The sequence below is a fragment of the Aotus nancymaae genome, unplaced genomic scaffold (assembly GCF_030222135.1).
Source record: "Aotus nancymaae isolate 86718 unplaced genomic scaffold, 86718_ANA_hifiasm-v0.15.2.pri h1tg000011l, whole genome shotgun sequence".
In the NCBI taxonomy this organism is placed as follows: Eukaryota; Metazoa; Chordata; class Mammalia; order Primates; family Aotidae; genus Aotus; species Aotus nancymaae.
Genome location: NW_026988422.1, coordinates 41229693 through 41241057, shown reverse-complemented (window position 1 = coordinate 41241057; position 11365 = coordinate 41229693). Strand labels below are relative to the sequence as shown.

Sequence of the window (11365 nt, the reverse complement as noted above, 5' to 3'; positions counted from 1 at the left end):
TTCTTCAGTAACGTTAACCTTAGCTTATTGTAACTTTTATACTTTATAAACCTTTTAATTTTTAAAAACTTTTTGACTCTCTTGGTAATAACACTTAGCTTAAAACACGAATACCTTGTACAGCTGTACAAAAATATTTTCTTTTTGTATCCTTATTCTATGTTTTTTCCCATTTTGAAACTTTTTAACTTTTAAATTTTTTTGGTAAAAACTAACACACACATGTTAGCCTAGGTCTACCCAGGGTCAGAACCATCAACATCACTTCTTCCACCTTCCATCTTTTCCCACTGGAAGGTTTTCAGGGGCAGTAACAGGGCTGCAGCTGTCACCTCCTGTGACAACAATGCCTTCTTCTGGAATTCCTCCTGATGGACCTGCCTGAGGCTGTTTTACAGTACTTTTTTTTTTTGTAAGTAGAGTAAATACCCTCTAAAATAATGATAAAAAGTATAGTAAATATACAGGCCAGTAACATAATGGTTAATTACCAAGTATTCTATACTGTGCATACTTGTATGTGCCATACTTCTGTATGACTGGCAGTGCAATAGGTCTGTTTACACCAGCATCCCCATAAGCACATGAGTGGTGCCCTGTGCTATGACGTTATGATGGCTACAATGTCACTAAGCCATAGGAATTTTTAGCTCCATTGTAATCTTATGGGACTACCATCAACTATGTGGTCCGTTGTTGAGTGAAATGTTGTTATATGGTACATGACTGCACAGAGAAGACAATGTCCAACCTAAAAGAATGAATGGCTAGTGTTGTCATTTTAGGCATGTGGTAGTACTTGGTGGTCTAGGGGAAGTGAACTTCTTGATCCCTGTGAATTACTTGAACCAAGGCTGATGAGGAGAAGGAGCAGGAGAAGGGAGGCGTGTTTGTGTGCTGCAAGCCTGTATCTACTCATGGGAGACACAGAGGCCTACGCTGGCTGCCCATTTTGTCTGCAGGCCAGCCCAGGCTGGGGTCCTGCTGGGGCTGGGGCAGCCAGGCCTCCTGTGTGGGGTTGACCCACCAGGGAGAAGTCCCTGCCAGTCTGTCTGGGGATGCTGGGGCGGGGCAGGGAGAGGTGCTAGGCAGGACCAGCCAGCTGCCAGTGCCCTGGTCCTCGCCCTCTGAGAGTGGAAGGGTGGGGGTGGCGGCCCAGCGTTCCTGGCTGGGAGCCCAGAGGAGTCTTTTGTAATCACAACATGATCTCGTGTGCTGAGCAGCGAAGCCGGCAGGGAGAGGCCAGCAAAGGCCCGGCTCCGGTGGCTCCAGCTTCCCTCCCACTCTGGCTCCCCAGGGGCTGCTCTGGAATTCTCTCGGTGCCCGCTGTTGCCATGCACTCGGCTGTGAGTGGCACTCTGCCTTTGGCAGGGGGCTTCTTGGGACTGGGAGGGGGCTGGGATACCAGGCAGCCACCCTTTGGGGCAGCTGGGGCCAGCTGGGGCTGGGAGGAAGAGGCCTGTGACTAGACGGGTCGAGGGCAGGCCACAACAGAGACCCTGCAGGCAGACAGGGAGGAACCTGGAATCTCGAAGCAGAGACATGGCTTGCCCAGGGCGACTCCAGGCTGGGGCCACCAGGGGAGCTGGCTCTCTCCGCCCCGACTGCCAGCAGCTTTCAGCCTGAAGAGGCTGGGCCCGTGGGAGCGGCTCTTTCCTCCAGGCTGGGCACAGGCCTGGGTGTGGGGTCCAGGGCTTGAGAGCCCAGGAGGGAGCCAGGGCCTCTCCTTTTTCTGTGGTTGTGAATCTGGGAGCCTAACAGCTCCCCCCTCGACCTCTCGAATCCTCTGGCAGCTTCCCAGTCACGGCAGGTTCGGCTGCCAGAGCCATTTATAACTCCCATTCCAGGCTCTGCTCCGCAGTGAAGCTCCCTGGAGAGCTGGGGGAGGGGCAGCCCACTGCTGGGAGCTGTGGCTCCGGGTATGAGGCCCTGACCCAAGCCCCCCAGGAGGCAGGGACAGGCAGACAGGCCTAGCTGGAATGGGGGCTTGGGGCTTTCTTTGGGCCATCTGCCTGAGCAATCCCCTTCCTTCCTGGGTGACCTTAGCTGTGGGTCTGGGATCTGTTCTTCGGGTGGTAAAAATGTGAAAGCTGGGGACTGGAGGTGGGGATCTGGAAGTCAGGAGCTTGGGGTCCCTGCCTCTGCAGGGGCCTCCCAGAGCCGAGTCCCCCATGCGCAGGCAGGAGAAGGACGCAGAGCTGGATCGGAGGATAGTTGCCCTGCGCAAGAAGAACCAGGCCTTGCTCCGCAGGTACCAGGTGAGTGGGCTGCCACAGGGCCAGGAGGACCCGCTTGGCTGCCATTCCCTGGTTGTCCAACATGTGGTGGTCTTTCCCTGAGAGCTCAGGAATGCGTCTCTGGGCCTGGGGCTAGGGGTAGGGTGGGCATGGTCCCTCTCAGAGGCTTGGTCAGGGTCCTGGGGATGTGTGATGTGGCGCCTCTGCCCCCTGGTGTCCCACTGGTGTCTCTCTGTGTAGGCCTGTCAGCGTCTGTGTTTCTGTGCACCTGGGGGGCCGTGGCGTGTGCTGACCCCGGGCCCTCCCACAGGAGATCCAGGAGGACCGTCGGCAGGCAGAGCAGGGGGGCATGGCTGTGACCACACCGGCGCTCCTCCAGCCCGATGGCCTCACCGTCACCATCAGCCAGGTTCCTGGCGTAAGCCTCACCCTGGGAGACAGGGCGCGTGGTGAGGAGGTGGAGGGCCAGACCGTCAGGGGAAGACAGCTGCCTCTGTTCCCCTCTCCCACTAACTGTTCCAGGGTGCACCCACCAGCTCCCAACCTCCTGCAACCTGGCCACTGCTGTCCCCACCAAAGAGCCACAGCTGAAATCCCCCCTGCCCCAGTAGAAGCCTCCTCATACCCTTTTCTAGCCCACAGCTCTGCACCTATGTGGGAAAGCACTCTTAAACCTCAAGCCCCAGGGGTAAAAACCCTGCAGGAAGTGGGGGACAGAGAAGTTGGGGCTGAATGCCAGGAGCAGTGTCTGAGGGACAGAGATGCATTGTCTCAGTGCTCTGGGTTTCCCAGCTCAGCGATGACGGGCCACTGTGGCATCTTGGCCCTCTGAGTGGCCCTGGGCCACGGATAACCTCATGCCATTGGCATGAACACCCTGTGGGAGTCAGCTCCTCCGTGGGCATTGCAGGGAGGGCTGGGGTTGGAACCCAGGCCTGGGGAACCACCGAGAGGACCCAGCATCTAGGTCCTGCCCAGCACTGTACATGTGGCCCGAGGGTCTTCGTTCTGCAGGAAAAGCGGGTGGTTAGCAGGAACTGGACAAGGGGCACCTGCAGACCCAGAGTGGCCAACGAGATGCTTGAGGATGAGGATGCAGACGACTATGGTGGTACTTTCTGCTTAGGAGACCGGGTAGAGCTGGCTGTGACCATGGAGAACAAAGCAGAGGTGAGCAGGGTTGGTGGGGAGTGCAGGCATCGGTGGGCAGCCTCTTCTTCCCTGGCTCTGCTGCACTGCTCATCTTCACCCTCCCCAGGCCAAACGGATTGTAAGTGAAAAGCCTACCAGAGCAAGGAACCAGGGCACAGAGGGGTCACCTGGAGGGCGCGTGGCCCAGAGTCCACCCATGCAGGTGGCCATCAGCTCGGATTCTGCATGGAAGGTGCATCTTCAGAAGGGATGGGGACATGGATCTGAAGGTCCTCACTGGGGGAGGCAGAGAAGCTGAGTCAGATATGTCCCTCATCTGCAGGGACATGGCTGGGGTAGCACCTGCAGGAGTTCCTGCTCCTCCTTCCTTTCTCTGACCAGTCTCTACTTTGATTGGGCCTTGAAGTGGGAGTCAGTTTAAGCCAGAGATGTGATCCAGCCTCCTCCCCTATCTAGCCCCTCTGGTGGGAGAGGAGCAGGGGAAGGGGCAGGAGGGTGGAGGGGACTGACCAAGTGCCAGGTGTGACCTCTAGGTGGCAGCACCCCCTAGTCCTTGCCCTTGCTCACAGCCTCCAGGGCCCCTCCCACTCCGGCCTGTCTGCACACCCCTGCAACAACCCCACGGGTTGGTGCTATGGAGATCCCCATTTTATAGATGAGGAAATGAGACACCGGTTAAATTACTTGCCTAAAACACACAGCTAACAAGTAGATGGAAACCATTTCCACAAGAGAGCTGGAACAGACCTAATTTTTAGCTGGGGATGTGAGATCCTTCAGAGAGGAAACATCTGGAGTCTCCAGATCCCACTCCAAGCCTCTTCCTGCTTTTCTCCCCCCTCCACCCCCACCTGCTGAGTGTCTTCTCCCTGCAGGGTGCTCGGGAGCCCCGGAGCCAGCCTGTGGGGGAACCCCCGGAGGTGGGCTGGGACTATGCCCAGTGGAAGCAGGAGCGGGAGCAGATCGACCTAGCCCGCGTTGCCCGGCACAGAGATGCACAGGGTGACTGGCGCCGCCCGTGGGACCTGGACAAGGCCAAGCCCACGTGGGTGGCCGGGCTGGGCAGCTTGCTGGGCTGGTGTCCTTGTGGTGCCGGGATGGAGCTTAGAGGGCTGCAGGGACCCTCCTTGGGGTGAAGAGGACCTTTCCAGGGCTCTCTGGTCAGGCCCAGCGTTCAAGGCTCTGTGTGCGCACTGGGTCTCCCATCTTTCTTGGGCCTACCATCTCCCTGCTGCCTTCAATTCCGGGCCTGGGCTTGGAGGAAGGGGTGTCAGGGTGGGACCCACGGTAGCTTCTGTGCACTAGCAACCTGACTCCCTTGTCTGTCTACACAGGCTACAGGACTGCAGCCAGCTGAGGGAAGAAGGGCTGGCCAGGGCGGGCAGCAGAAGGGGTGAGCCCATACCCACCTCATTCCCTCCCCTTCTTGGCTTTATTCATCTTTTACCCCCTTATCCTCTCTTTTCTCTGTCTCTTAGTTTCCTACTTATTTTCAGAGCTGAAAGGAAGCCTCGGAGAACATCTTCCTTCCTCTCCCTTGCTATCAGAGGAGGGCACCAAGACCTCCCATCCTCCCCTCTGAGCCCACAGCTCTTGTCCAGGATAGACCAGAAGGCCCCAGAAGGAGGCTCAGTAGAAGCCTGCCCTGGGGTCTCTTCGAGGTCCTGGTCCCTACTGGGTGAAAGTCCTGGTGATCCTGCCCCGGGCCTTCTGTAGAAACAGCTCTGTGGATTTCTGGTCCCCTCGTTTTATATATAAAGAAGCTGTGGCCTGAGAGTTGGGGCCAGACACCCAGCCATGGAGTGGCAAAGCTGACACAGGACCCGACTCTCCTGACCCCTAAGCCAGGGTGCTTTTGGGGAGGCAAAACCCACGACTGGCCCTGAGGACTGACAGCTTCCTGAGGCTGGAAGAACTGGTGTTCCTGTTTTGGATCTTTTGTCACCCTACCTTTCCCCACTTCCTTTGTCCCCCGCAGGTCCCAGGAGCCACCGGAAACTACAGCCCCCACCATTGCTCCCTGATGGAAAAGGTGAGTTGGGGAGGAGGAGGGTCTGGGTCCTGTCAGCTAAAGAAGGAGCAGCTGCTATGGGCCTCTTCTCTCCTCGGATTGTGGACCATCTCTTGCAGGTCGGGGTGGGCAACCCAGCAGACCCTTGGTGGCACCAGCCGCAGGCAGCAAAGCCCGGGGAAAGGAGAGGCTGACTGGCAGGGCCCGAAGGTAACAGGTGGCAGGGGACAAAATCAAGGCGGGCATCTGGGTGTCCCAATTTCCTGGACCAGCACAGGCCCAGGTGCCAGCTTTGTCCCTGGGGCCCCTACCTCCTGGCTGACTGCTGCCTGGCGACAGGTTAATGAGATGCTGAGAGAGGCCATCAGCAAAGGCAGTAGAGATCCCGGTGCTCAGGGAGGCCAGTGGTAATTACAGCAGCACCCTTCCCCTGGGAAGTGAGGTGTGCCTTTCCCAGGTAGTGCAGGCAGGGACATGCCTGGAGTCCCCACAGAACTCAAGGTGCTGTAGGCTTGGCCATAAACAGCAGCTGGGGGCCCAGGATGGGGCCAGAGTGGGTGGCATTCAGAGGAAATAGTTGGATTTAGGGAACAAGGTCAGGCTTGGGAGGGGGAAGGATCCTGGAGCCACATTCTGGCTCTGATCCCAGTCTGAGAGCCTTGGGCTTTGGCTTCTCCCAGGGGTTTCTTTTGCGAGGAGGTGGAGGTCGAGAGGAAGTGGAGGCCCAGAGAGGGTGGAGATCCAGAGGAGGTGGAGGCCCCTTGTCTCTGGTCCTGCCATGGCTACTGCTCTCTGCTGAGGGCTGTGGGGCCCTTGGGAGAGTCCGGATCACCCCTGGGATTTCTCCACTGCCCAATGACAGACGTAAACCATGGGATCCCAGCTCAGCCTTCCTTACTGGCTCTCAACTCTACCCCACCCCTCTATTCAGGCAGAGGGACATGGGCCGCCGGCTCTGGAGTGAAGTGGGGTGGGGTGTACCATTGCACTTTGTTTCTACAGGTGGGATATGAAGGCAGACAAGGAGGAGCTGGAGAGTCAGGAGGTAGGTACTTGAGTATAGGATGGGGCAGGCTGGGGACGTGAGCCCTGGATTCACCAGCCACTGGGGCTGTTCTCTTGTTTTAGGGAAGCCAAAGCACCAGAGAGACTCCCAGTAAGGAGGAGCAAGCACAGAAGCAGAGCGGGATGGAGCGGGGCCATCTGGGGAGCACCCCTGCAGCCAGCCCAGCCCTGGCATCCCCAGAGGGGCCAAAGAGGGAGTCAGCAGCTTCCACAGCCGGCTCAGTCCCCTGCTCTCCACAGGAGCCTGACTTGGCTCCTCTTGACCTTTCTGTAAGAGGGGCTGGCATCCCTGGGCCTAAGGAAGGCACGTGTTTGCTCAATCCGAGGCCTGAGGCCCAGGAGAGCCCTGTGTCTTGGCCAGATGGCTCTGAGCAGCAGCCCCTGGGGTGGAATAATCACCAGGCTGAGCTGGAAGTCCAGACTTGCCCTGAGCCACAGAGAGGAGCAGGGCCTCCAGAGCCCAGAGAAGACAGGTCTGGTAAGGCTGGGGCCCAGCAGGGCCTGGCACAGAGAAGCTGGCCCCCAAGGGGAGGCAGCCAAAGGCTGAGAGGCACAGCAGGTGTGAGGCGCAGGACAGGGCGCCCTGGCCCTGCAGGAAGATGCTGAACGCAGCTCCTGGGAGTGGGGAAAAGGGAAGCACTCCATTAGGAGCCCTCTGTGTGATGGCCATGTGGTTGCTGTGGCTTGTGCCAGTGTCACTGAGTAGTGTGGCAAACTCGCCAGCACGACAACCTTGTGAGGGCAAGGAGTGGCCTCCCTGCAGCTTGCACACTCATCCCTGTGCACATGTGTGTTTTCACTCGCGGACACAGCCCCTGGTGTATTCCTATACTGGTGCCTGGCGTCTGAGGCTAGTGCATCCTGACCTAGGCCTACTGCTGCCCAGGCCACAAGCCTTTTCCACCATAACGAAAGAACAAGGCTTAGTGGCACCCAGCACCTGGCTCTCCATCACCCCCCAGGGCCTGGACTCCCTTTCCAGCTGCAGGCTTCCACTTCTGGCCTGGGCTGGAATCCCCCAGTCCCAGATTCCCAGGATGCCCAACCAGGGGAATCCTGAGGCACGGAGGACAGGAGGCCACACAGCTGGCAAGGTCTGGCCTGGGCAAAGAAGGGCAGAGCTCATGTCTTCTCAGTGAAAAGGAGGATCTCTGGAAAGTCTTCCTCTCTGAAATGGGGTGGGATGGGGAGGGACAACCTCCTCTCCCACAGCAGGATGGGAGAGCTCACTCCCAGGCCCCCACACCCAGATGAGACATCACGTGCACCCTGAACAGTGGCAAGGGCCTGGCCCCGCAGCCTAGGGTCATTTCCTGCTCTCTCCACTTCCTTTCCCCACCGCCCTGCACTAGCACCAGGGCCAGGCAAAGGCAAGAATCAGACAGGGACTCCACAGACAGAGAAACAACTTCCAGTTAAGTATGACATCAGGACTTGTCTTTCCTACTAAGCCTCCATCCCCACCCCTCCCCTGAGGCCCACGTCTGCTGAATTATCCGGACTCCGCACAAGCTGTGGCTTCCTCTCAGTTCAACAAACATTTCCTGAGCACCCACTACCAGTAATCCAGCCGGTAGGCGATGGAGACTGCCAGCAGGAGGGAGGGAAGAAACCCAGTCATCCGGCAGATCTGTGCTGTTCTGGGTGGGAGATGGGGGCAGGATGGCGGTAGGAGCTCCAGGGGACCCTCCCACCTCTGCCTGGCAGAAGCAGGTGTCTTCTTTCTTGTTATGTGTGCCTTCTGCTCCCGAGCCCTGGTCTGGACCTCACCGCGTGGTCCCCTCTGCCCCCTCCTCTCTGGTCCTGCCATGGCTGCTTCTCTCTGCTGAGGGCTGTGGAGCTCTAGGGAGTATCAGGGTCACTCTGAGATTTCTCCACTGTCCAATGTGAGGCCTAAACTGTGGGGACCCAGCTCAGCCTTCCTCACTGGCTCTCAACTCCATCCCAGCCCTCTATTCAGGAAGGTGAGGCGTGTCTCTTCAGCAGACCAGACTGTTTTTAGAAGTACTTCTCATACTTTAACTGAAGAGTTGTCAGATTCCAATGGCCTAGGGAGGGCTTTTTTAGGGTCTCGCTGTATCACCTAGGCTGGATACAATCCGGTAGTGCAATCATGGTTCACTGCAGCCTCGAACCCTTCAGGCTCAGGCAATCCTCTCACCTCAGCCTCCTAAGTAGCTGGGACTACAGGCACGCCACCGTGCCTGGCTAACTTTGGTATTTTTTGTAGAAGCAGGGTTTCACCATGATGCCCAGGCTGGTCTCCAACTCCTGGGCTCAAGTGATCCTCTTGCCTTGGCCTCCTAAACTGTTGGGATTACAGGTGTGGAGCCACCATGCCTGGCAGAGAATTCATATATATATATTTTTTTCCTCTGGATTCGTCTGAAGCAGAGAGAATTCATATTTCTAAGAGGCTTCAGGTGAAGCCCATGGTGGTTCCTGGACCATGCTTTTTAGTAGTAAGGGTTTGGACTAGAATATATGGAGGGCTGGGGGTGAAGAGACTCTAGACTCTAAGGGTTGGTGGCTATGTAGGGGAGGGTGGAGTGCTACCCCTGTCAGGTGGTGGGGGCTTCCTGGCTTCAGAGGTGGGTGGGAGACTTGGGGAAGATGCTTTGGAAGGCAGTGAGTGGGTGGTGTCAACTTCTGGTAGTGCAGTGGGAGAGCTGGTCAGGGAGGGGACGAAGTGAAGGGGGCAGAGGCGGTTGGTGTGGGGTTGATCAGAGGAATTTTGGAAAGGCTTGGAAACATTCCTAAGTATGTGAGACACGTCTATGCCAGGGCAAAGACTCCAAGCTCAAGTTTTTCTCTTGTCTTCTAGTCACAGGAATGTGACTTTGGAGTGTGACACTGGCCTAGGAATCCATGACTCCCAAAGGATGGGGCTAGGGGTAGAGGAGGTTCAGGCAGAGCCCTTGGATTTTGGAGACACCAGGCAGATGTCTCCAAAAAGTATTGTGATCAAGACTCTGAATTATAAGATTCACAACTGCTCCCCAACCCAGTGCTGCCAACTGTACAGCTGCATCTTCACAACGGGCATACGCTAGGCTCATCTGACCCTGGGGAGGATGCAGGAAGTAGGCAGGGCCCTGGTTCAGCCCTCACAATGGGACTGAAGCAGGAGAGAAGGCTGTGGGGAAGTAGAGCTTGTCTCCGTGGGGTGACATCCAGAAGGATGTCAGGAGGAGGGATGTCACAGGAGTTACAGGCATTGGCAGGAACAGAGACTGGCACAGGACCTCGCAGGAAGATGGTAGTGTAGGCAGGTAACATAGAGCTCTTCTTATAAAAAGAGAGCTCTTCTGCAATATAAAGGAAGTGGTAGTTATGGTGGTAACCCCCGGCTATCCGTCCAGGTGGGTGCCACCCCTCCTGCTCTAGGAGGGAAGCAGGCATGGAGCAAGAGGGAGGCGCAGTGAGACACCCCTCCACAGACCGTGGCACCATGGGAAGCTGGCTCTACCACTTCCTGACTGCTTTGTTTAAAGACCTGGCTGGGAGCCTTCCTTTTGGGTACCCTTCTCTTCTCCAACCAACAGACAAGACTACTCTTCAAAGGTCAAACATCTTCATGAAACACAGCTGCCAGGAGCCCAGGCACAGGGCTGGGGCCCTGGAGAAAGGAGGGCACACAGGAGGAGGGAGGAGCCTGTAGGGAGATGGGCTTCACCTAAGGTCTTGAAACAAGGAGGGCAGAATAGGCAGAGGCCTCTCCGTCCCAAGCCCATTTTTGACAGATGGTGGGAAGGAAATGAAACAGACCAGCCTGCAAGAAAGACATGTGCTTTGATGACAGGCAGTGTGGCCAGGTGGTACAAGCACAGGCCTTTGAATCCGACGGACTGAATCTGAACCCTAGGCCGCCATCTGTCAACCTGGTGACCTGGGTCAATTTTAGCCTCTAAAAGCCTCAGTCTCCTTATCTGCAAAATGAGGCTTGTGATACCTACTTTGAAGGGTTCCTAAGAAAATTAAAGATAAGAGTCTGCAAAATAGTCTACAGCCATGCCATCCTGAACACGCCTGATCTCATCTGATCTTGGAAGCTAAGCAGGGTCGAGACTGGTTAGTACCTGGATGGGAAGAGTATGCAAAATATACCTGCCCGCAGTTGGACTCTCTCTTAACAGTAGCCTGGTACACAGAAGGCACTCAGTAAATATTTGTTGAATAAATGAAGTAGCGATTTGGTGTGATCTCTGTCTCCTTTTTTTCTATTTTTTCTTTACCTTCTCTTCTAGCCTCATCTTTGCTGGGGGCGGGGGTCAGCATACTTTCTGGGAAACAAGGAATGGTCTGTAAAGTTTATCTGGCCCTCCAGGTGAGCTTCCTTCAGTCTCATGGGGTGGGCGGGAGGGTCCAGTGGAGTCTCAGCCTCAAGCAGTGCCCCTGCTTTACAAGGAGTGTTCTTTGACCTCCCCCACTGGCTCCATCCCACTTAACCCTTCACCCTGCCACAGCTCACAGGGGTTCCTCCTCTCTTCTGTCTACCTCAGTAGCAACCTCACACACACCACAGTTTTTTGCTTATTTTCCCCAAAAACAAACCCTCTTGAGGCGTTTGCTGCATGTGTCCCAGAATTGTTTTGTTACCCAAAGGAGCAGCATGACTAGAGTTTGCTAGGGTCAAGGGACAGGAACTGGGGATCCTTGGAAGCAGGAGAGCCTAGCTATCTAACAAGGCACAAGTTTGGAAGATTGGACCACCAGTCAACTCCAGCCCCAACCCTGTCAGGGACAAGAACCACAGGAAAAGATGGCACTCACCCCCAAAAAGAACAAGGAACTGTCAAAAATCCAAATACGGCCGTATTTTCTTATCTTAGGGACTAAATCAAGGGAGGGGGCCGAGGGAATAGGAGAACTAAAGATACCATGTCACTTCTGCTCGAGT

At 56.2% G+C, this 11365-nt stretch overlaps 1 protein-coding gene across 4 annotated transcripts; it reads left to right on the top strand.

Moving 5' to 3' along the window:
- The first annotated feature begins 1207 nt into the window (after positions 1-1207).
- Positions 1208-10667, top strand: CCDC9B (coiled-coil domain containing 9B). Of its 4 annotated transcripts, none has more exons than XM_012462506.2 (11): positions 1208-1346; positions 2148-2258; positions 2548-2655; positions 3252-3407; positions 3496-3621; positions 4265-4434; positions 4724-4782; positions 5368-5421; positions 5520-5610; positions 6403-6445; positions 6529-10667. In XM_012462506.2, exons 1-11 carry the CDS (start codon positions 1335-1337, stop codon positions 7069-7071), a joined length of 1473 nt encoding a protein of 490 aa, XP_012317929.2. In that variant the 5' UTR covers positions 1208-1334; the 3' UTR covers positions 7072-10667. The 4 variants fall into 4 exon arrangements, with proteins under 4 accessions (XP_012317929.2, XP_012317930.2, XP_012317931.2 ...); XM_012462507.2 differs by having other exon boundaries at positions 1242-1346; positions 2548-2646; XM_012462508.2 differs by lacking the exon at positions 1208-1346 and adding an exon at positions 1644-1919.
- The last annotated feature ends 698 nt before the right edge of the window (positions 10668-11365 follow it).